Below are 25,923 nucleotides of genomic sequence, written 5' to 3'. Positions count from 1 at the left end.
ATCCACCGGGAAGAAGCCTTGGACCGACCATCAGGATCCACCGGGAAGAAGCCTTGGACCGACCATCAGGACCCACCGGGAAGAAGCCTTGGACCGACCATCAGGATCCACCGGGAAGAAGCCTACCGGCGCAATAGGCCAAGACGTAAAAAAAATAAAAATAAAAAAAAATAAAAAACTGATGTAAGAACACGCAGCAATTGTTTTAAGTTGGATAAATTCAGGTTCAAGAAGGAAAGAGGCAAGAGCTGGTACACGAGCAGGGTGGTGGAAGAGTGGAAAAAACTGAGCAGGCGAACATATTGAAAGGTTTATATGAAGATTAGAGCTGTTTAACCCGGTAACTGCGGGGATCATATTTCGTTAAAGGCCCCTCTAACGTTTAAGGATGGGAAGGGATTTTAGTGAATAACCAACCCTCAGTAGCTGCCACGTGTGCTCCATCTGGCCTCCTGTAGTCTCATTATTTCCATGTGTATTACTGTGTATCGACAAAGCTTACGAGCACCATTTCCTTAATTATATCTTTACTTCACATTGTATTCATGCAAGAAATTTCAATACACTCACCTGAAGTCTAGGCTGCGGCATTGGGCGTGAATGAAAGCATGGGTGATGATGTAGAGGGCGAACACCAGCATGCACGTGACAGCAGGCCGGGGCGTGGGCGTGGCCGCTGATATGATATGAGGCGTGGCATGGCATGGAGTTTATGGGCCTAAGGTCACGGCGCCCCCTCGTGATCTAGAGAATGAAAAAAAAAACGTATATATGAAAAATAGTACAAAGAGGAGCAAAAACTATTAAAATACAGAGTAGTGGATGAGTGATACACACCAAGCACATGCAAACCGCGTTCTTCAATGAAAGTATAAAAACGAAGTAAAAGTGATGGAATAGAATGACATGTTACAGTGCTGCATTTACTTTTCTTATATCTTTGAGGTGAGAAAAACAATTATTCCTTTGTTTCCCCTCGAGAAAATCAATCGTTTCAGTGTGACACGACAATGACACTCTTAGTCGTGCTAACATATACTGATTTTGTTATGAGACCAAACCAACGTGGAGTACACACTAACGGACTGGCTACAGCTTCAGACATGTACACGGTCACTGCCTATACCTATAAGTATCTACCTCTCTGCAGGCACTCACTGGAATACACTGAGAATATAGCCAAGGAACGTCGTACTACTGTTGTGACTACCGTTTCGTATACACATAATTATACTTCACATGAATACACCGGCATATCCATCATGCAGGAAATAATTACCCACACGAAATGATAAAAAGAAGCATGATAAAACGTGTATGGCCGAGGAAAGCCATAAACACGCACCGTGACGAGAGGCGCCCCGTGACTCACCATCCACCTGCCGCCCCTTCCCTCGGCCCGCCGGTCACCCATACTCTACTGTAGGGACCCTCAGACCAAAGAAAACGAGCGTCGTCCATAAATATAATCTAAAAAGAAAGAAACTACTGACGCCAATCAACCAGCGGGATGCCATTGATGCCGGGGCCCCAAATGACCTACAGACACACACAGCCACTTGCACGGCGAGCCTCCTGTCCCTTCACCTCCCTTCGCCCGCCCTTCCCTACTCTGGAGATTCTGTTGCTGGCCTGGTTTCTCTCCGCTCTTCAGCTCTTCAACAACTAACACTATTAAGTTTAAGTAATAAACTCGCCCGCATGTAGCTGTTATTTATTATATATTATAGCCCAAAAAAAAGTGGAAAACCTAAAACTACTGTAACAAACTATTAAACTAGTCTGCCTAGTCTCTCCAGTCTCCAAGAAAAATTGTACTCATGCAAAGTGGAAAACTTTGCCTCTTAAAAAACATCTCCTAGGAAATTCATTTCACGTGTCGACCGCGGCGGCGCCACATGTATATTAATGAACTCTCGCCTCAGGGAAACTCCATTACCTAAAACTGCCGCAAGAGATTTATTCCAATGATAAAAAAAATCTTCTCTTTCTTCTCTTTTTCGGCCAAGAGAATATATTTTTGTGTCACCTTTTAAACCTAGACCATTTTCCAATTACTTAAAGGAAAGAATACGAGGTAAGAGCAATTCGTTGAGGTTAATCAAATTTTATCAAGGAGGCTAAAGCAGCGACACGGTTTATGATCTCCAGCGGGTTAAGAGGTTACGGGCTTCCTACAGACTCAATCACAGAAAAGCGTTTCGATTCTACTCAAGGAAAATGATACTCAGCAACAATCGACGCCGTAAAGGCATTAAATGAAGAACCAAAAGAATCATACGCCACTAGGGCAGCCAACTTTCTATTCTCTTACGATAATCACATTAGTAAGTACTGGTAAGTGCGGAGACAAAAACGCGAAAACTCAAAACACACAATGATAAAAATTTCAACCTAGAGTTCTAAATAAAAATCTAGTGCACATGTAACACTCACCCTGGCGCCACGCACTTCCTTTCCCTCACCCTCACGCAGCAACAGATCGACGCGGGACATACCAGCAACACATCACGCAGCACGCGCTTAAGTAAACATGTACTACTAGCCTAGGTCGGAATTATAAGACACTTGCGGTTCTCATATCAGCTATTTCTAAAGGTCAAAGAGGCGATCAATCGGGTTCTAATGAGTGTTTCTTTAGGTTCATGGCACAGAAGAAGGGTCAAACTGCCACCAGGGCCATAAAACTACTCCTTGAAATGCCCAAAACTCCCACGAAAGCTTTGTCAAATAGGTGTACTTGGGCGACGAAATGTTTAGCAATACGGCCATGTACACTTTCCCGGCCCTGTCCTACAACTACCCGGCAACAGCAACACACACACACACACACACACACACACACACATACACTTCCTTCAGCAGCGTAACGTGACCCGGCTTTTTGCGGCGCCCAGAACTTTACTCGCAACGACAATTAATCAGTCACTTCCTTCAGGGGTCCAGGTCACTCAAAGCTTCACAGGGCAGACTTACGGTGCCGAGGGAGTCAAGGTCACCCTGCAGAGACCTTGACACGAGGCCCACGCACGGCAAGCGATGGTCAATAAAAGAATATAGGGCGTTCAAGGGGTAAATGAGGCTCCCTGATTTACCGCATCCACCACCCCTTCCTACCTCCCTCCGGTGATATCGTTCCTCCGGCTATAACTGTCAACTTACCCTACTGGACGAGGACGAGGAGAAGGAAGAGGAGGAAGAAGAGGAGGAGGACAAAGAAGAGATAGAGCATAAGTTGTTGTTTATCACAAGGATGGAGCCGCAGAGGAAGGGGACTGGAAAAGCGAGAAGGACGGCGATGAGGAAGTAGGAGGAGGCGGAGAAGGAAGGGGAGGAGGAGGGAGACAAGAGTACAAGCGGTAGTTTATCATGCGTGGGGCGGCGTGGCGTGCGGCGCGGGAAGGCTGGAGTGAGGCTAACGAGGGTCGATCTTTCTAAGGATTATCTCCCTTTAGTAGGACCCAAGCACGCCGCACGTACTGCTCCACCATTACCTCCACCCTCATTACCTCCACCTTTACCTCCACAAATACGACTAACGCACCAAGCATTCTTTTCCTCAACTGCCACCTCGCCTTCCACCACCAACAACTACACCAACCAGTCATCATCTCCATTGCCACCGCCTCGACTCCCCTTCCACCACCAACAACAACTACACCAACCATTCATTACTTCCACTGCCACCACCTCGACTCCCCTTCCACCACCACCAACAACTACACCGACCATTCATCATCTCCATTGCCACCGCCTCGACCATAACCTCCACCATCAATAACACCACCCGCTTTTCACCTTCTTTCCCACTTAGGGTTGCAAAGGGTGGGAAAGTTTCCGGAAAAATAGAAACCATCCAAAGAAAGTTTCCGGGAATTTTCAGGGCCCCAGAATTTGGGGAATTTTCAAATTTATCACGCCTGTATATTTGTATTGGGGTTGGGATTTGTTTGGGGTTTTGTTAGGTTAGGTTAGGTTTAAGGTATCATCAAACACATGATGGCCAGCACCTTATGGTATAAATCAACAAAGAATGACCTCACTTTGCTGTCTAGAAAGTCTAATTAGTAAGGAAGCATATATGAATTTTCTGAGTCAAGACCTATAGTGACTGTTAGGTTAGATTAAGTTTAGGGTATCTTCGAACACATGATGGCCAGCACCTTATGGTATAAATCAACAAAGAATGACCTCACTTTGTTGTATAGAAAGTCTCATTAGTAAGGAAGCATAAATGAACTTTCTGAGTCAATACCTATAGTAACTGTTTGGGGTTTTGTAAGGTTAGGTTAGGTAAAATTTAGGGTATCTTCAAACACATGATGGCCAGCACCTTATGGTATAAATCAACAAAGAATGACCTCACTTTGTTGTATAGAAAGTCTCATTAGTAAGGAAGCATATATGAACTTTCTGAGTCAATACCTATAGTAACTGTTTGGGGTTTTGTAAGGTTAGGTTAAGTAAAGTTTAGGGTATCTTCAAACACATGATGGCCAGCACCTTATGGTATAAATCAACAAAGAATGACCTCACTTTGTTGTATAGAAAGTCTCATTAGTAAGGAAGCATAAATGAACTTTCTGAGTCAATACCTATAGTAACTGTTTGAGGTTTTGTAAGGTTAGGTTAAGTAAAGTTTAGGGTATCTTCAAACACATGATAGCCAGCAACTTATACCTCCTCCATCATCACCACTATTGCCACCATCACCATTATCTTCCCAGGGTCATTAACTGTATATTTAGTGACATAAACGTTACCTTCATTACATGACCTCGCACAGTGACGGAATAAGCTCTCATTATCTATCTTACTAATGCCCCGAAATATATGTACTGCCCTCCTCCTCGTCCTCGTCTTCGTTCTCCTCCTCCTCCTCATCCTCATCCTCGCCTTCCTCCACCTCCTCACCCTCGTCATCCTCCTCCTCTAATTTCTTTACTCCATTTTATCATTGCCACAATCTGCTTCACTCCTCCTCTCTACATTCTTCCATTATCAATACCACCTCCTCCCCCTCCTCCTCCTCCTCCTCCTCCTCCTCCTCCTCTTCCCCTCCTCCTCCTCCTCCTTCTTCTCCTCCTCTTTCATCTTCTCCACCCCTATCCCGTCCACCACCTCGCCCTCCTCTTCCTTAACTTTCCTCCTCCTCCTCCTCCTCCTCTTTCCCCTTTTTCTCTTTCCTCCAACTATACAGTCTCCTTTCCCTCCTCTTCCTCCTTTTCGCTTTCCTCTGCCATCTTCCCCTTTCTCTCTTTCCTTTAACTCTCCATTCTTTTTTTCCTCCTCTTCCTCCTTCTCACTTTTCTCCTCCTCCTTTCCCTTTCTCTCTCTCTAACTCTCATTCTCTTTCTTCTTCTCCTTCCTCCTACTCTCCTTCCTTTTCCTTATCCTCTTCCTCAATCTTCTTTTTCTTTACTCCTCCTCCTCCTCCTACTCCTACTCCTCCTCCTCCTCTTCCTTCACCACAACCTCCTTGGACGGACGCGTGGTGGTGACTGAGGGCAATGGAAATGACGGACAAATAACAGAGGGGAGGACAAAGGGCAACTCAAGCCAAGTGTACCCAGCGGAGAATGGCCTCTTATTTTTTCCCTCTCCTTTCACTTGCCCGGCGCTGACTCGTTTCCTCACTCATATTAATTTTTCCTGGTGTTCCTCCTCCTCCTCTTCCTCCTCCTTCACCTGGTCCTAGTCTTATCCTCCTCTTTTTTTTTCTTTCTTTTTTGTCTTCGTTTTGTTTTTGTTTTCTGCTGGTTCGGTTTTTTTCTTATTATTATTATTATTACTACTTCTACAACTAATTTCATTCATTTTTTTTCTCTTTCTTCTTTATTTTCGTTTTTCCTGTTACTTTTTTTTCCTGTTTATCTTACTACTACTACTACTACTACTACTACTACTACTACTACTACTACTACTACTTCTATTATTACCACTACAATTCCCTTCCTCTTCTCTCTTATTTTCTTCTATTTTTTTTTCCAACTGCCTTCTTTTTCCTCTCGCGAACCTCTCTACTCTCCCTCCCCTTCGCCCTCCACTTACGGTAACTCCTGGCACGCGCACAATTAGGTTATCTCACACGTAAGAATAGTGTGTGCCGAGTGTACGGTGGTCGTCATGGGAATATCCCGCGCTGGGGTGCCAATACTTATGTGTGTGTGTGTGTGTGTGTGTGTGTGTGTGTGTGTGTGTGTGTGTGTGTGTGTGTGTGTGCGTGTGTGTGTGTGTGTGTGTGTGTGTGTGTGTGTGTGTGTGTGTGTGTGTGTGTGTGTGTGTGTTTGTGTGTGCTTGTGTGTGTGTTTGTGCCAGGCAGTCTGTCTTGACCCACCCATCTGTATGCGTCCGTCTGTCATTCTTTTTTGTGGTGCAGTGTTATATGTCTCTGGCTGGGTCCGTTTTTGTCTGTGTGTGTGTCTGTCTGCTTGTGTGTGTGTGTTGTGTGTATATATAAATGTATTTCTGTATGAGTGAAGGTATGTGTGTATATATGTGTGTGCGGGAATGTGTGCATGAATATATGTATAAATGTATTAATGTATGTAAGAATGAATGTCTTTGAATATGAAAATTACATTACAGAATTACGAATACGTGGTCAACATTTATACTGGAGGCTTTTTTTGCAGATATCCTCTTTGCCTTTTGCATACCAAGCCAAATGATTTGGTCAACAAACGTATAACCCTATAATCTGGACTAACATAGCGAGGTCTCAAGGGTCCTGAGGAATGTAACCAGGGGATTCAAACACCCATATCCAACCCTGCGGTCTGCCAGAGTGAGCAGCCTTCCCTCAACCCCAACACCCGAAGGACACACTAGCACGAAGCTGGGATCCTAAACTAACACGGCGAGGTCTAGAGAGCCCCGGGATAGGTAACTCTGGTGATTCGAACTCCAACATCCAACCTGCGACGTATCAGAGTCCACGGCCTTCCCTCAACCCCAACACCCGAAGGACACACTAGCACGAAGCTGGGATCTTAAATTAACACGGCGAGGTCTAGAGAGCCCCGGGAAAGGTAACTCTAGGGATTCGAGCTCCAACATCCAACCTGCGACGTATCAGAGTGCACAGCCTTCCCTCAACGCCAACATTCGCAGGCCACTAGCACGGAGCTGAGCCTCGAAGCAGGGTGTGTAGCAGACTGTGTCACCCTCAACTTTAACCCAAACATTTATGATCGTGTCACGCATTTCACTACGCCCCTTATCGCTTTTTAACACCACATCGTTATGCTTGTAATGGCGTACGTATATAGAGATATGGAGTGTACCAGCAGTTAAACAATGTCATAACTAAGTACATGAAGGCATTTTCTGCACTAAATTTGTCTTTTATATGATAACGCAATGAGGGTAATTTCAGAGCTAGTTTTATTGTTGGTAGTAGTAGTAGTAGTAATAGTAGTGGTGGTATTATTATTATTATTATTATTATTATTATTATTATTATTATTATTATTATTATTATTATTATTATTATTATTATTATTATTATTATTATTATTATTATAAGACGAAAGAGGTAAACAGGGAGAATTGCGAACTCTATTAGCTACCTCTTCAGCAACCTCCAAATACATGAAAAGCCGAGAAAGAAAAAATAAACAGGAAAATTATTAGAACAGAAGAAAGACGACGAGAGAATACAGAATATTATAAAAATTACATACAGAGGGCAGCAGTGTATGGCGCTTCGGTTGGAGTATCCCGCTAGCTCCAGACGCACAGTGCTGCCCTCTACACACGCACCTTTGCAAGTCTCCCACTGCGTCCTCTTATTTGGAGCAGAATTTAGCAAGGACGTAACTATTTCAGTGTTATTTTTACCGATTATTCTCTACCGTTGCTATGAGAGAGAGAGAGAGAGAGAGAGAGAGAGAGACACATACATAAGGTTTAAGCAACTTGTGTCTGGGGGATCGAACCACAAACCACAAAATTTATCTTCATTACCATACTATTTTGCGCCTGTTACGTCGCGTTCCCTGCTGCGTATGTATGTATGTATGTATGTATGTATTCATCAGAGCCTTAGTGTATGTTACGTAATTGGTGTAAGGTGGAGTGCGTGGGCTGTGTGTGTGTGTGTGTGTGTGTGTGTGTGTGTGTGTGGGTGGGTGGGGGCTTCGGCGTTGGCGTAGGGGGGAGACAGGATCAGGGGGAAAAGGAAGGGGCAATGAGGGGGAGGCAGGAGTGAAGAGAGTATTGAGAAGAAGAGTAATATAGCAATGTTTATCAAGATGACCCCTTTCCCTCCCTCCTCTTTCTCCTTACTCTTATACCTAATCTCCTCCTCCTCCTCCTCCTCCTCCTCCTCCTCCTCCTCTTCCTCCTCCTGACCTCTCACGTGCTAAGTAAGGGAGGAGGGAAAGGTCATCGTTAATAACATCGCCTCACTGTCCCGTCATTAAAGTCCCTCACGGCACCTCGTACTTACTGCTCATAATTGTCTTCTATAATTAGTTCCATGTACTGAAGCTACTATTCCCCTTGCTACTTCTACCATTACTACTACTACTACTACTACTACTACTACCACTACTACTACTACTACTACTACTACTACTGCTACTACTACATTAACCTACCTCTTCTACTACGTTTACTACAGTAGAGGTTATCACAGTAATAATTATGATAGTATTAATAATGATATACTAATGATAATAATAATGATAATAATGATAATGATAATAATTATAGAAAATTATCATCAGGTATTTAATCACTTATGTTTTTTTTTTATCACGACAAACGCATTCCTCCACGACACACACACACACACACACACACACACACACACACACACACACACACACACACACACACCTCTATCTCTTAATTCACTTTCATTTGACTCTCCATTCTCCTTCCCCACCTTCTCCCTCGCCTCCTTTCTCTTCGCCCGCCATCACACTCTCGCTTTTAATAACCTTCCGTCTAACTTTTATCTCCCTCCCCCTCGCGCCCCCAACCAGCCATGTGCACTTCGTCTTCCCCACCCCCATTACAGAACCCTCCTCCCCTTTTTATCTTTCTTTCACGCTGTCAATTACAGCTACTCTACTCACTCTCTCCCCCTGCCACCTCGACCCTATCATCCACCCCGCCCTTGCTCTGCCAAATCTTTTTCTCGACCTATCTTCTACCCTCTACACCCCCTCGAGCTCCTTCCTTATCTCCCCAACCTACATTTCCCTCGTTATCTGCCTCCCATTCATTTCAACCAACCTTCTTTTCAGTATATATTTCTGTGCCTAACCTTACATAACCATATTTCTCTGTCCTATTCCAGCTGATGCCCCTCACTTTCTCCCCACCCCTCACCCCTCTCCTTACGCGATTCCCCTACCCCCACAACCCCTTCCTCATCCCATTTCTCTTCCCCTAACCCCTTATCCTCCTTCCCGGGTGAGTCTTATAGGATCAGATCAATGGGATTATAGCATGTCGGAAATATAATTCTTTGTTTTCTTTATCCGACGTCACTAAGCTCCCACCTGAGTTCGTTCGTTCTTCGTTTTTTTCTTTTTTTTTATCATTCGCTTTCTTTCCCTTGTCTCTTTTACATCCTTGTTTCATATCGTTATGTTCGTCCAAGGTTCGTTTCTCCTATATGAAAGATTTATTTTTATTCATCCATTTTTCTTCTTTTGTATTAGTTTGTGCAACGTTCCATTTCCCTGTTCGGTGCATTCTCTGTTTCTTACGTTCTTTCTTCAAAAAACATACCGTTCTTTTTATAATTATTTTCCTTCCACCCTTCCTCCATTGTCTCTTGCTCCCTATCATTTCCACATCCCTCTCAATTAAACACTTACGTTGTTTCTTTCTTTCATTATGTTACATACCATCCTTTACTTTTATTCGTTTCTCCCCCTGTTCCACATTCTTTACGATACTGATACATCTCGCAATATGTCGCAATATTTCGTTATTCTTTAGTTTTCCATCATAAATAGCATACCGAGTGAGTGCTAAAAAAACGGAAGAAATACGCGAGAAAAGAGTAGGAGTCATAATGTCACACTGGCAATCAAGGAGCGGCCAAACACGAGAAGTTTGTGTGAGCTGCAAAAATACGAAGAAATTGTTCCTTGAGGGTATAATTTCGAGGCTTGCGGGTCATTTCTGTTTCTGGCACGCTGGTTACTTAAGGTCCGGTGAGTCCACTCGTCGTAATGGCTCCATTCTCGCTCAGCGTCCGGAAAAACGCAGCTCGCGCCTTGGTCACGCCTGCAGGACGTGATTCCCTGGCTCAGTGGAGGCTATTGTTGGCACGCCTGGCGACACACACACACACACACACACACACACACACACACACACACATACACAACGTTTAGAAGAGTTGATAGTCAGACGCTTGCCGCAACGGGCGTAAGCCACTCAATGTGGGGTATGTTTGGGAAAGGGTGTTACAAGTGTGTGTGTGTGTGTGTGTGTGTGTGTGTGTGTGTGTGTGTGTGTGTGTGTGTGCGCACACACACACACACACACACACACACACACAGTCGCAGAACACTTGCCCCTGAGACCAAGGCGGAAAAGACTCCCCTAATCGCAGCAGAGTTGAATGTGTGAATATCATATAAATTACTCAAGTCCCAGGAAGGAAACGTGCTCATCGCTCATAATGGTCTATAAATGGTACCAGGAGTCTACAAAGCAGTTGCCTCTCGCTGTTCACCAGAGCGAAGATACAGAGAGAACACTCGACCTTCTGGTGTCGCCCAAAACACATCCCACGATAGGTAGTGAGCGAAGTCGTCTACGTGGGCAGCGGGGCAAGGATGGACATGGGGCATATTTTTTGTATTTTTTTACAAACGACAATTCAACCTTATTTGATGTTCAGGAAACTTATCGCTGATATAAGTCTAAGAAATTGATCAATAAAAGTTACAGGTCCTTGATGAAGTCATAACAATTAAATAGCGAAACTTCCACACGTTCTGATTCCATGAAGCTCGAAAATAATATCAGGAAATTGTTCACGACCGCAAGAAGAAATAAAACTACCTTGGAATTAACTCAGGAAAAGGAAGACCTGAAAAAATAAATCCATAACTACATGATGGGTCCGACAAATGTTCCTACTAAACAAATAACAAAAGAAATTAAAATGAATGGAAGGTGCGTGACTGCCTGAGTGTCTGCTGGGGCGCCGCGTCGAGCCGTCCAGCACACCGGCAAACAGCACCTCGCCAGGGCCCGCCACAGCATCACGCGGCCAGACAAGAGCCTTTAATTACAGCGTTCCGTTCCCCGCCCACACTCACTAATTAAACGGCATCACGTAAACATTCACAGCCACCGGACGAGGAGTGACGGTAGTATGCGCGGCGCCCGGGAAGCCTCTAAATTAAGGGGACACGGAGAGGAAGATGACACAAGAGATTCTAATACCAAACACGGAGAGGAATTATTATGCAATGCTGAAAATTTACCGCGAGAGAGAGAGAGAGAGAGAGAGAGAGAGAGAGAGAGAGAGAGAGAAGAATAATTACAAGTCTTTCCGGGAAGTCAGACAGTGATCGATTCTCACTCTGTCTTGGTTCGTGTGGCCACAACGACCATACTTGAGTATTCTAAAGACAATATTACGCTACTTCTCATCTTACTTAGTTACCCTACATATTTTTTTCTCATTCGACATGTGAAAAAATATTGAGTGTAGTTATCAAGATCAGTTTCATATAATATAAATTCCGTTCTTCTCTCGACTGTAACTGTACTATGGTTCTTTTATTTTTTTACTAATATACTTTTCTCGCAAACTTCTCTCTCTCTCTCTCTCTCTCTCTCTCTCTCTCTCTCTCTCTCTCTCTCTCTCTCTCTCTCTCTCTCTCTCTCTCTCTCTCTCTCTCATATAATTGCGGGCCCAAGGGGTTAAGAGCCACTCGCTTACGCAGAGAGAGGAAGGGAGAGAGAGAGAGGGGCGGAGGGAGAGGAGGAAGAGGAAGAAAGAATGGAAGGGAACAAGGGAAGCTTAGATAAATGAGGGAGACGGAAGTAAACTGAAGTATGAGGAAGTTAAGGAAAAATAGTGGAAATTCGACAAAATGAACCACGCATGCATTAGAGAAACTAGGATGATGATGATGGTGGTGGTGGTAGTGGTGGTCGTTTAAAAATAGAAAGGAAGGAATTAGAAAAGTGAAGTAGCGTTTCTCCTCTCCATTTCACTCTCTCCCTCCCTCCCTCTTCGCTGGTTTCCTCTCTCCTGCCTCCCTTTCCCTATCTTCCTCCCCTCCCCCTTTTCCCATCCCCCTCCCTCCCTCCTCTTCAGTGGTCGATATCCATAATGCACCACGAGTGACGTGACTTTTATACTTCCACTCAGAGGGCGCAGCGACCCCTCTTCCTTCTCTTCCTCTTCCCCCAATGCTAATTCCTCCTCCTCCTCCTCCTCCTCCTGGACCACTTCTTCCTTCCTCCAGTTTCCTTCAGCGGTCATCGAAGCACCAGCTCAGTAGGTGACCGTCTGTCTTTCTCTCAACGCACACCCTTCCTCTTTTTATTTGAATTCCCGTAAAAATGGTTGTTTCGTCAGTAAAAATCGTGTACACACATTCACTTTTCACTCACTTCTTGACTCACTCACACACACACACACACACACACACACACACACACACACACACACACACACACACAAAGCTTGTGACCTAAGTGCATGAACAACGAGTGCGTGTGGCTGACCAAAAGGCCTGTGCCGTGTAAGACCTCGAGCCGCCGATAAGGAAGACGGTGAACAGAGATGTTTCCTGATTGGCGGATCGATTACGAGGAGCGACCTGAGCGCCATTGGTTAGTGTTGCTGACGAGGAGAATCTGTGTAGCATCCCGTAACTGACTGACTGATTCAAGTGTATTGCCTTTACAGTATTTCATCTACGAATATATCAAGAGTAAGAAAGATAAAATAAAAACAAAAGAGAAAGTATAGAGAAAGTATAAGATGGATAATACAGAAACATGATCAAGTTGTAGAGCTTAAAGGAGAAAGAAGGGACGGGACTAAGAAAATAAAGTACTGAAATAAATAAGAAAGAAAATAGGAAGTTAAAAATGACAAAAGAAAGAACGAAGAAGAGCGATGCAGCGTGTGAACTCCCGTCAGTAATGCGGTCGAGGTGAAGAAAAGAAGAAGAAAAGAACGAAAGAACAGTGAAAGAACGAAAAAAGTGATATAGCATTGTGAACTCCCGTCAATAATGCAGTCGCAGTGAAGAAAAGTAGAAGAAAAAGAAGAGAAAACGGAAAACATCAAAGACTATCGTGTGTGGAGAGATTTACAACGCTTCCTCAGGCTTCAAGAACACTTCGATGCAGGTGACAAGGCTGTGGGGGAGGGGGGGTAGTTTTTTTTTATATAAACCCAGAAAACTGCAGTGGAGTGGAAGAAAAAATGGTGTGTGTGTGTGTGTGTGTGTGTGTGTGTGTGTGTTTAAGCGAGAGAGAGAGAGAGAGAGAGAGAGAGAGTAGCGGATAATGCCTACAAACCCTACTATATTAAAGAAAAATCTCTCTCTCTCTCTCTCTCTCTCTCTCTCTCTCTCTCTCTCTCTCTCTCCTCATTTAAACGGTAAATTAATTATCTTTTAGAGTCTTAATATCCTTTCATATCTGAGGAGGAAACACACACACACACACACACACACACACACACACACACACACACACACACACACACACACTGCAATATGTACGAAAGATAATGTCGTTTACACCCTCTATTAATTAGCGATCAAGTCCTTCAGTTCCTTTGTGTCGTGACGGGGAAGGATCCGACGATTTATATTAATCTTATCAACTGCCATTCAAAGGTGTCATCATTATCTTTATTATTATTATCCTCCTCCTCACAACCACCATCATCACCACCTCCTCCTCCTACTCCTCCTACTCCTTATCCTCTCTCTCACCATCTTCGTCAGCATCATCGTCATCATCCTCATCATCAGTCATTATCAGCATTTTTATCACGCATAGTAATTCATCTTCCGCAGCCCACATCACCCTAAACCCAATGCTGAGACTCCCCTCCGTGATGCAGTGGGTGGCCAAGGGCGAAAGGGCAGCAGGAGGGTATGACAGAGGGTGTTTGAGGATGGGATGGAGAGGTGGAGTGGGCAGGGAGTGAGAAACTGGGGGAGGGGGGAAAGTGGAATGGGAGAGCATGGCAGGGAGTGTTGTGGGTGGGCAGGCGTAGGGAACAGGGAGTGAGAAACTGGGTGGGGGGGAAGAGGGGAGGAAGAAGTAATTTTCTTGTCATCTCTCCTGTAACCCAATCCACCCCCCGCCGCGCCCCGCCCACCGGCTGACAGGGATGAGGCTGTCCACGCTATTCTCGGCCTCCCTGTTCCTTCTTGGTGGAAAGGACTATAGGCCATATTCTTAAACATTTCGGCGCCCACGTACACATATTTCAATAGGCTTTCGTAGGAGTTTTGGGCATTTCTTGGGGTAGTTTTTTGACCCTTCTGATAGTTTGTCCATCCTTCTGTACCATGAATCTACAAATACACTCAATAGAAACTGATTGATTTACTTCTAGATTAGATGATTAAGAGAGGCAAAGGCGTCTGAGAATACCGACCCATGGCCCGTGTTTTCAGACTTTCTCGGCTCTCACAACAACCACTCCCAAAGGCCGCAGAGGAGATTAGTCGAGTTCTTATGAGTGTTTTCACGTTCATGGTGCAGAAGTCTTGTCAAAGTTAGCGGGATTTTTTTATTATTGTTTATTTTTTTGTGCCCTTGAGCTGTCTCCTTTGTTTTAAAAAAAAAAAAAAAAAAAAAAACCACTCGGCTCATAAAACTGCCAATGGAAATATCAACACAACCTCTACGAAAGCTTTACCAAATGTGGGTGTGTTGGCCCCGAAATGTTTGAGAATTTGGGACTCTGGGTGACAGTGAGTGACCCTTGGGTGACCGTGACCTAGTCCTGGCTCCATGGCTGACCTACTAATGGCGGTGGCGGTGGGTGATGGTGGTGGTGGTGGTGAAGATAAATGAGTCACTATTTATAGACGCCGTTGTTTTACTTAATGATAACGATAATGATGACGAAGGGATAGGAGTTTAGAGGACAATATAATGGTGAGTGGTGGCGGTGTGTGTTTGTGTGTGTGTGTGGGGGGGGGGGGGCATAACCTTAAAGCAGCAGTACGTCTAATGAGATGTTGGAGCTGTTATTGAGGTCGATCACGAAAATGGTACAGCCATAGCGTGGGACTCCGTCGTGAGGGAAGGAAAGGAAAGGGAAACGGAAAGCAAGAGAAGGGAAAGGAGGGAAAGCAATGGGGAAGGTATGAAAGGGAGGGAAAGGAAAGGAAAGGGAAGGAAAGAGAAAGGGAAGTAAAGAAAAAAAGAAAGGAAGGGAAATGAAAGTGAAGGGAAGGGGAAGGAAAGGAAAAGGAATGGGAAGGGAAGGGAAGAGAAGGGAAGGGAAGGGAAGGGAAGGGAAGGGAAGGGAAGACCCCATCTGGTGGTGGTGGTGGTGGTAGTGGTTACAAGTGGTGCAAAAAAAAAAAAATGGTCGAGATCGTGAGATTAAGAACATGAAATACAATGAGAGAGAGAGAGAATTAGAACTATACTAGAAACATAGAAAAGTAATGAAGACTGATGATCACATTAAAACATTCACGCGTAAAAAAAAATAGACATCGAGTTGGTCGTGTTGAAAGTAATAATAATAATAATAATAATAATAATAATAAGAAGAAGAAGAAGAAGAAGAAGAAGAAGAAGAAGAAGAAGAAGAAGAAGAAGAAGAAGAAGAAGAAGAAGAAGAAAAAGAAGAAGAAGAAGAAGAAGAATGTGTAAAGGATAACGCAACAGACAACCACGCGACAAAATGAAGAGAAAATAAAAAATAGAAAATAAAAAACATACAACTCCGGTTATTTCTTTTTCTTTCCGCCGACATAAAAGAACGAGGCGCCGCGCGAGAACCTAAGTTACGAAAGGTAATGAAACGTTCTGCGCCGCCGCCGTCAACCCCACTTCGACTATATTTCTTTTTTTATCACTAATATTTATATTCTCTTTTGCACTGGGATCGACGAGGGGTCTCTCTCTCTCTCTCTCTCTCTCTCTCTCTCTCTCTCTCTCTCTCTCTCTCTCTCTCTCTCTCTCTCTCTCTCTCTCTCTCTCTCTCTCTCTCTCTCTCTCGACTGGTATAAGGGAGGGGGGCGGGAGGGGAAGAAATATTCAACAACTAAATATAAATTCTGACTCTTGGAACGTGTTTTATTACTATTTTTTCTTATGAGGCTTTTTTTTCTGTCAGCGGCACTCAGAGGAAGCTTTACCTCTTTTTTTTCATTTATTTACCCCTCCGGCATGTCTCTGACAGGTCGCGCCTAAAAAAGATTAAAAACAGTCACTTTGAAGTACTTGTGAGTGACGTATTAAAATATTCTTCAACATTTCGGCGCCCAAGCACACACATTTGACAAGGCTTTCCTAGGAGTTGTGGGGCTTTCCATGGGTAGTTTTATGACCCTGGTGGTAGTTTGAGAAAGCGTCCGTACCATGAACCTGAAGAAACACTAATGAGAATGCGTTGTACCCTTTTTTTTTTTTTTGGGGGGGGGGGGCCTTTAAATATAGCTGATATAAGAGTTAGAAGCGTCTAGGAATACCGACGTAAGTTTTCCCAAGTCCCGGAGAGAGAGAGAGAGAGAGAGAGAGAGAGAGATTTAACCCTTTCCTTGCGCGCGGTGTTGTCGCGACTATCCCCTCAGGCGCAGTCGGGCAGCCCAATTGGGAGTCTCTTTTAACCTCTGTATCTCAAACACTATTCATCATAGCTAAACCCCAAAAACGCCACTGGAAAGAGGAGGTCCAGATCTATAGGAGTCGGTTATGTATGCCTCTCTTGCGAACGTACATGCACGTTCAGGGAGTGTTGAATGTTAGAACTTACGTCGGTGCGTGCGTGATGATCAGCCATATTGAGGGAACTGCGGACATTTTTTCTTCAGATTCTGGCAAGAGAGCATTACCAACTGCAATATTTACAACTATTTGGTCAAAGAATCAGTCGGTGATAGGTGAAGCTATGCAAAAATGCCGCTATATTGGGCAAGAACATCAACCAGTTACTCGTCCGTAGATTTGCCGCGCTGGGCTGTTATGATTTTCCACCAAATTTAGTGAAGAATCCACTCAATTGGCAATCCTGTGTTGTGAGAATTAGTGCTGGAACACTCTCATACGCGGGAGATTTGAGTGCGGATGGAGGTCGCAGCGGGCGTTTAGCGCCACCAGCAAATACGCCTAACGCCTGCTGCAAGCGTTTAGCAATGAAAGGGTAAGGATTTTTGGTAATTACGTGAATCCATCCCTGAGGCGTTCATCTTCGTGAATATATTATGTGATGATGCAAAACCTAATAGACACATGGTAAATATTTATAAAACCCAATCAAATATGCCTCTTCCTTCCTTCTTCCCTCAGCCACACACAACCTTCCCTCCAAGACAAATAGCCACCCTCCCCTACTTTGCCCTCCGCCTCAGTGATACGAGAAGCTGTGTTCGGCTTGCCTCCCTACCCACAACAAAGCAGTGCCTCTCCCTTCCTTCCTCTTCCCTCAACTACACACAAACTTCCTTCCAAGACAAACAGCCACCCTCCTCTATCTTACCCTCCGTCTCATTTCTCGCTGAAGTGACACAAGAAGCTGCTCGGTTTCCCTCTCCACCCCTTATCTTCCCCATAAACACAAACATAACTTTCCTCTCCTCTCAGCCACACAAACACACCCTTCCTCCCTCCAAAGACTAATATCCCTTCTCACACTCTTACCCTTCTTCTCAGACTCAGGACACACATTCATAGCTGCCAACATGTGTGGAATTTCAACTAATAAAGGGTATCGTCTCCGAACTGTTTTTAAGTTGTTTTTTTTTTTATATTGTCTTCTTGGCGTGACTAGAGACCTCGCTTTTTCTTCCGCATCGCTAGGAAGAGCGATGTCTACCCGGAATCATACTGACCGCCGTCAAGCACATTAATTTACTTACCATAAAGAGCAGTTAGATAGCTAGGCGACCTATATACTGCATAACAACTGAATTATCTGAAACTAGAATTATATATTAAGAATTAATATTAAAGTCAGTAATTCAAGCGTATTTACAGTCGTGTGGCTAAAGATATTTCACAGAATAACATTAACTTGAATATTCCATATGACAGTTTTGCTCTGCTCACTAAGATGATATACTGACATCGTAAGCCCATACACTGGGGGGAGGGCTCGATCGTAATGCTACGATAGGGCGAAGCGGTACGAGGATGAAAAAAAGGTCTTTACAAATGGCCCTTGTAGCCTGAAGGCAACTTTCGTGAAAGGGTAAATTATGTAACTTTGAAGACAAAAGCTTTGTTGTGTCCACCTCCACCATAGTCAATAACGTACAAGGGCTTGCAGCATAATCGTCCCATTAACTCACGAGTTTGTTTAAACGATCCGTGTTATTGGGAATCTTCGCAAGCAGAGCATCGTTATCATATTTTGTTGTTGTTATTGTTGTTGTTGTTGCTGTTGTTGTTGTTGTTGTTGTTGTTGCTGTTGTTGTTGTTGTTGACTCAGATAAACCGACAAGCCATTCAGTCAGGGATTCAAGGCAAGCCATCCACATACAGACAGAAGGTCAGCCAGTCAGCCATCAATTCACAGTCACTTAGATGGACACCCTGCCAATCAGCTAGTTCTTGTGGGTCAGTCACAGAATCAGTCGTCTAGGCTATTATTCAACTAGTCATTTATTCATGTGTTAGTCAGTCATCCATTGATCTAGTCCTTTTATCAAGCAGTCTTATGTAAAACAACAGTCAGCCAGCCAGATATTGCACCAGCAAATTCATACTCATCAAACAACCAGTCCACCCATAAGTGAGCCAGTCAGCCTGTAGTCACACATTCAGCGAGTCAGTCACTCAGCCAGCCAGCCACTCTACTAATCAGCCAGCTATGCCTCAGTTTCCCACACAGGTGCGGAGTTCTGCTCCTCCTCAGCTAACCCCCTTTCAACTCTCTCGACAGGTGCGAGTCTCCCACGCCCGCGCAGGAGCCTCTGGGGTATGCCGCAGCCCCCGCCCAGGGAGGCTAGGGAGAGTTGGGGGGCGAGGCGGGAGAGAGGAGGGTTGGGGGACGTGAGGTTTGGAAGGAGAGTCGTCCGTCGATCCCCTTCCTCGCTCCTCGTCCTCCTTCTCCTCCTCTGCCTCCTCGTCCTCGTCCTCCTCCTCGTCCTCCCACTCCACCTCCTACTCCTCCTCCAGGCATAATCAAATTTGTGCTTTCACTTTTTCCTTCTGGATCACTCTGTTTTTGTTGATTGAATCCAGCTGTTGATTATTTTCCGTTTTTCTAAGTTAACCTGTCTCGATTTTTCACTCCATGATTTCTTTCGTTCTTTTGGTCGTTACTGTTTTGTTTGAGAGCGCATTTGTGTTGGCTTGACTTTTTAGCTGACGAAAGAAAGCTCTTGGTTACTTTTCTTCTCCTTTTCCTTAGCGTTTTCAGCTTCATAATATTTTCATATTCTGTTTAGCTTCGAAGTCTCAATTTTTTTACGAGACTTAAACGCGATGGCGAATTTTGCGCAAAGCTGCGGATGGGACAATTTTTTAAAAGGTCCTGTATAAATACGCTTCTTTTCCCCTTACAAATCGTTTGCTTGTATATATTTGCTACCACGCCGGGCAGTTTTCTTTTGTTTGACCTGTGTTGCCCTCATGGGTGTTGGTGTTGGCCCGAGGAGCGGTGTTGTCACGCTTCCCGGCTTGTGTTGTGTAGAGAAGCCTTGTGTTGCCATCTCCTCCACCCACCACCCACCAACCTGCGACGCGACCCAGCCGGGCGGCGCCACCCTTGCAACACTTCCACAACGGTACAGAAAGCTACATAACGCAACACAACAGTACAACATGGCCAACACAACGGCGCAACTAACACAACACATGGGTAACACAACTCAAACCGCAGCGGCAAAACACGCTAACGCAAAATTGATGACATACTGATAATTGACTAAACTGAGAATTACAATAACAGGGGACACAGTGCAACGACACCACAGCTCAAGGCAACTGTACAACATAAAACGGAGACAACACACCTCATACCAATACACCGGCAACATCAGGCCAACACAGACGATGAGTACGAAGCTAATCAACACAACACCGAAGACACGAAACAACGCAACACAAACAAACACGAAGCAACACAAACTGGAGCTCCCTCAAACAGTGCCATAAGAATCACACTTGAAAGGAGCAAACATCGATGGTATAGAGATGAACAAAAAATATATGACGAAAAGCAAGTGTTTGTAATTCTCTCTCTCTCTCTCTCTCTCTCTCTCTCTCTCTCTCTCTCTCTCTCTCTCTCTCTCTCTCTCTCTCTCTCTCTCCTGATCGGGACGTCACTGATTTAATTAAGCTTAATGAGAAAAACGCGTTTATTACCCACTAATCAAACGAGCTGCCAAAGTCTGCCTCATTAATACTCATTACTCCGCGCCGGGGTGACACACGCTCTCACCTGCGGCGCTTTTGTTAATAATTATGACTGGCGGGAAAGATTGGTGGAAATAATTAAGTCACATTCTGATACAACGATAAGGAATAATGAATGATGATAATAATGAAAGTAATAATAATAATAATAATAATAATAATAATAATAATAATAATAATAATAATAATAATAATAATAATAATAATAATAATAATAATAATAATAATAATAACGACAATAATCAAAACTAAAGTAACACCACTGATCCTTTAATATCAAGCTCAATATCCATAGAATAACAAAATAGTGTAATAAAGATTGCTTAATTAAACATTGCAATATATATCGATACCAAATATACGTTGAAAATAATTAATATAGCAAAATTTATACCTCTAACACAAATATATCAAATAATAATAATAATAATAATAATAATAATAATAATAATAATAATAAAAATAATAATAATAATAATAATAATAATAATAATAATAACAATAATAATAATTAATCCATTTAACATTCTTATAGACAAGACATAACACACACACACACACACACACACACACACACTCTCCCGATCCTTTCCAGTTTCCCATTTCCTGTTCTTCTTCGTCCTGGTTTTCCTCCCTTTCCTCAGTATCCCTTTCTTCCTCGCCGTCCTCTCTTCCTCAGGTGAACTCTCTCATTGATTCAAGTCTTTAATGCTGCTGCCTCCCCCCCCCACCCACCCCCCCGAGCCCTCTCCTGTTCCCAAGTCCCTTTCTGTTCAACTTCAATCATTTCTGAGTCCATCCTTTGAAAAAATACGATATCTCTTTCTTTTTCCATTGCTTCGGACAATTTCTCCCTTTACCTTGAAACAAAAACAAAAATCCCGCCCTTCTTTCAATAGTTTCCCCTCTACTCACCTTCTCATTCTCCCTCCCTACTTACTTCCCATTCTCCCACACTCCCTCCTTCCCATTCTCCCACACTCTCTCCTTCCCATTCTCCCACACTCCCTCCTTCCCATTCTCCCGCCCTCCCTCCTTCCATTCTCCCTTCAACTTCCTTCCCATTCTCCCACACTCCCTCCTTCCCATTCTCCCACACCCCCTCCTTCCCATTCTCCCGCACTCACTCACTCCTTCCCATTCTCCCGCCAACCTCCTTCCCATTCTCCCGCCCTCCTACTAACCAAATCAGGGCTAATAGGAAAAACATATTAGATCCATCCACTTCTTCTCCTTCCCATATTTCACCCTTCCTGCCCTCCCTCTCACCATCTCTACCTCCCACTTCTCACCCTTCCTGCCCCCCCTCCTATCTCTCCCTCCACCGATCCTTCTCCCTCCCATTTCGCACTCTTCCTGCCGTCATCTACCACCATCCTCCCCATCACCTATCCTTCTTTGTTTCCCATTTCGCACCTTTCCTGCACCCCACCCTAACTTCCGACCATTTCTTTCTCCTTCCCTTTTTCCAACACTCCTCCGCCCACCCATTACGCATCCTTCCCACCACTCTCCCCATCCCTCCACCACTCCTCCCTCCCTTCACACGCCTTTCCTGATACCTCCATCTATCCCTTACGCCTTCATTTCCATACTCTTCCACATGACAATCTATAATACCCACACACAACCCACCACCTCCACCTCGCCTCCCTCCCATTGCGCAGCCTTCTTCTCTTCCTCCACCACCCCTCTCCCTCCACCGCCCCTGCTCACCGCCAGCCTGCCCTGCCCTGCCCCTCACCCGGCGGGCTCCTCCCCAGGCTGGCCCCGGACATCGTGGTGGACGACGAGCCGGCAGCCGTCCATCCCGGCCACGTGGAGCAAACGGGCAAAGGTGGCAACGACAAGATACCCATCGTACTCCTTCAAGGATTCTTCCAGGGCCCGGGAGTTAGGTCGCCGCATCATCGTCGTCCCTCAATGGTAAGTCCTCGCCCCTCTTTCCCCTGACTCCTGACTCTAGACTACTACATAACTTCCTTCTATATACTTAGGCCACTGGTTTCTCGTCTAACTCGATCAGATTTTTACTTCAATACATCGTCGCCCGTCAGTGGTAAGTCTTCCCCCCTCCTTCCCTTGACTCCTGGCTATTACATAACTTCCTTCTGTCGCCACTGGTTTCTCGTCAAACTCGATCAGCTTTTTACTTCAATACATCGTCGCCCGTCAGTGGTAAGTCTTCACCCATCCTTTCCCTGACTACTACACAACTTCCTTCCGTCCCCACTGGTTTCTCATCAAACGCGATCCGCTTTTTACTCCAATAATGTAGCTCATGATTGTCTCTTCTTCCGTTGCTCAACCCCTCCCCTCCCCCACCATTATCTTCTGCTGTCCATTCCCTTCCAATCTCTCTTTCTTCATCCATTCTGTAATGACTCCAAGCTTTCCTTACTGGACATACGTTTCTTTCCTCATTTCTATAGACGTTTTTTTGTTCCTCTTCTTCTTCCTCCTCCTGCATACACACCCACAACCTCCCTCCTTGCCCCTCCATCATTCACTGCCCCACACAGCCCCACCTCCGCCAAAGCTATAGGACACCGTTAGCTCACTAGTCATTTCGAGACAGCTACTCGAAGCACTATTACATCACAACTTTAGAACTCCAATGCAACAAAATGGAAAGAAGGATGAATGAAGAGTTTGTTCAAGAATGAGATGATGAACATGGATAAGAGTAAAACCGTGGAAATAGCAGACTGGTGATGAGAAGATGGATAGGGGAGGTGATGGATGAGGAATGCAAGCCCAAGTAGTGAGTGTTGAGTCGTCGAGGTGTAAGCGTTAACACTTCCCAGGCTATTATAGTGTTTGTGTGTACGTGTCGCCCCTCAGAGTGTGAACGAGCTCACGCTGCCGCCACACCTGGTCGACGTCACTTCGGTCATCCGCGGCGCCCTGCCCGTCCTGCCCCGCTCGCTGGCCGCCCTCTGCCTCACCCTCAACATTCTCCTCCCCGGTCTCGGTGAGTGTCTTGCCAACCTACTCTCCCTTCCTCCCTCCACTTAAGAGTCTGCCGCCCTCCCCAGCTTCATTCCCCCACCGCAAGTTCGCTTCTTCATAGCGTGGCTACACTGAAGCACACATCCATGGGTCAAGAGTAGTCACCTGACACGCACGCCCATTTACTTCCAAGCCCTTGTTTTCCAATGGCTCTTTATCTATGTTTCTCTGTTTTAATGACATTTCTTTACAAACCACAAATGCCTCTCATGATGATATAGGCCATCCAGTTCTTATCTGTTCTAAGCTTTCAACTCAATGTGATAACTGGATCTCACTGTGGGACTTATGCCCTATTTTTGGAACAAGAGACAGGTTCTGTGGATACATGACCATAACTTGAGCTGTCTCCTGACAAGTACCTACCACCACAGTACACACACCATCAGTAGTGCTCAGTGCAGTGCATGGCATAGCAGTTGACTGAGGCTTTACCTACTGAACATGATTGCTAGTTGAGAGAATGGCTTAGATGAAAAAACTGAGTGCTCACCAGTATACTTAAAAGGAGTTTTTCTTGTGGGTCTGCATGTGACAGCCTTATTATCTTTTATCCATTATTTCACAATATAAGGAATGTTTCCATTTGTGATAAGATGCAATGGCCTCCCAACAGTCCATGAATGGCAGTCACCAACATTGTCAAGGAACAGAACATACATATTTTATCAAAAATCTATTAGAAATAAACTGTAACCTGTATTCACGATAGTAACACATACCGTCACCCAGCACCTTAGTAATCCAAAAATAGTTAGTAATTAGGCAATAAAGTTTGTATTCCTTGAAGCTTTTTGGGGAGTCAAGAGGTTCATGTGGATGGCACTGGTAACGGTGAGTGACCCGTAATACAGAACATAATTAAGCAGCCTTCTATTGAGCCAAATACAAGAAATTTACTATGCATATGTGTATATGTCTATCATGATACATCTAATGGGGAGAAGGGTGGTATATTCATGTCAGACAGATTATATGCTAATTACAAGATTGGAAATGGACATTAAAATTCTCTACTCAGACAATTAGCCAACATATAAGCAACCATACATACCCCCAGTTGTATGCTTGGCTACATATGTTTTCTACTTCATACTCTAAACACAAAAAATATTTCAGTCTTTTCCAGAGATTATCTGCAATTATTTCACTGAGGAGCTTCAAAAATATAATTGTCAATCTACACCCACAAGTAATCACAAATGCATTCACATACTAAGTTATAAAAAGAAAGCAATATCTGTAATGATAGATAACTACAACTTGAGTAAAAGTGTAGCTAATGAGAACATTGGCACCTGGCCATTTCAAAAATTTGATTTGTTTAAGTTTCCACTATCAAGTACTAAGCCGAGGCTTATAGCAAATGTGTCACAAATGAAAATTATCAAATGATAAAGAAAATGCATGGCAGTGAACATTTAACATCTTGCACTTGTTTCCAGCACTTGAAAAAGGAACAAAATTTATGTGAGTGAATGGGTGCTGTGAGCTCAGGCTTGCTCCCAGTGTAGTCTTTCCTTCATTTGTGCTGCAGTGGAATTACTATAAAGGACGTCATACACAGGAAAGTTAATAGAAATGTTCTTTAATGATTGTAAAAGCTGTAAACTAATGACAGGATGCCCACAAACAAAACTATTTATGAATAAGTAAATAAATAAAATTGTTGTTTAATACGAATATATTGTCTGTATGTGAATACACTTATATGCTAAGCAAGAAATTTAACTTTAATCATAACCATACCATCTTAAAATCAAATATTTACTTACTTTGCTCACTTGCTGAGAGTAGTAACAGCAGCGTAGCCGAAGATCACTACAAGAACGTATGAGTAATTTTGAAGCAGCAGCACCAACAGTAGTAGAAGTGAAACCAAAAGGGCAGCAGCAGTAGCAGAAGCAGCTGTGGAGTTGTAGTACAGGATATTAAATTATTAACCACTGATCAAAATTATCTGGCTCAGCAGGCAGAATAGTCAGTAACTATGGTATCTCAATTTGTAGCAATTAAAGTAGTAGAAACTACAACAGCAATCACAGTACAAGCAGCAGCAGCAGCATCACCACCACCACCACCACTGTAATGAGTAGCACCTGTTCTTGTGAGACGTGAAGATGACAGTGTCTGTGATGGTGTTCTTCACAGGAACAGCAGCGAGTGGGTGGCTGGGCCTGTGCTGGGGAAGGAACCGCATGGGAACAGTGGAGACCAGTGGCCACCGCTTCACCTCAGTAGTGGTGACTGCTGCCACTGGCCTTGTCCAGCTCTTCACAGTGACCTTCTTCCTTGTTGGATGGTTCTGGGGGGTGGCCTGGGGCATCCTCCTAGTCTCCATCGCCA

General features: G+C 44.3%; 1 protein-coding gene and 1 long non-coding RNA gene across 5 annotated transcripts in view; one reads left to right on the top strand and one right to left on the bottom strand.

The window, feature by feature from the left end:
• Positions 1–25,825, bottom strand: part of LOC127007455 (uncharacterized) — a 26,433-nt gene extending 608 nt beyond the window's left edge. The window contains exons 1-3 of the long non-coding RNA XR_007760259.1: positions 25,677–25,825; positions 25,353–25,485; positions 1–744 (exon numbers count right to left, since the gene is read on the bottom strand). The exon at positions 1–744 is cut by the window's left edge and continues 608 nt beyond it. This is a non-coding gene — a long non-coding RNA (uncharacterized LOC127007455). The remainder of the gene's footprint in view (positions 745–25,352; positions 25,486–25,676) is intronic.
• The window catches only part of LOC127007453 (proteoglycan 4-like), a 101,735-nt gene that overhangs the window by 73,062 nt on the left and 2,750 nt on the right, over positions 1–25,923 (top strand). The window contains exons 5-8 of one of the 4 annotated variants that reach the window (XM_050878496.1): positions 19,088–19,123; positions 22,329–22,491; positions 23,410–23,539; positions 25,735–25,923. In XM_050878496.1, the coding sequence (XP_050734453.1) occupies positions 19,088–19,123; positions 22,329–22,491; positions 23,410–23,539; positions 25,735–25,923 (518 nt within the window). Of the gene's footprint in view, positions 1–19,087; positions 19,124–22,328; positions 22,492–23,409; positions 23,540–25,728 lie in introns of all 4 variants that reach the window. The other 3 variants (XM_050878495.1, XM_050878497.1, XM_050878498.1) reach the window with 3 other exon arrangements.

This window comes from Eriocheir sinensis, chromosome 35, assembly GCF_024679095.1.
Source record: "Eriocheir sinensis breed Jianghai 21 chromosome 35, ASM2467909v1, whole genome shotgun sequence".
In the NCBI taxonomy this organism is placed as follows: domain Eukaryota; kingdom Metazoa; phylum Arthropoda; class Malacostraca; order Decapoda; family Varunidae; genus Eriocheir; species Eriocheir sinensis.
The sequence above is the reverse complement of the archived record's forward strand: the minus strand, read 5'-3'. Positions and strand labels throughout refer to the sequence as shown.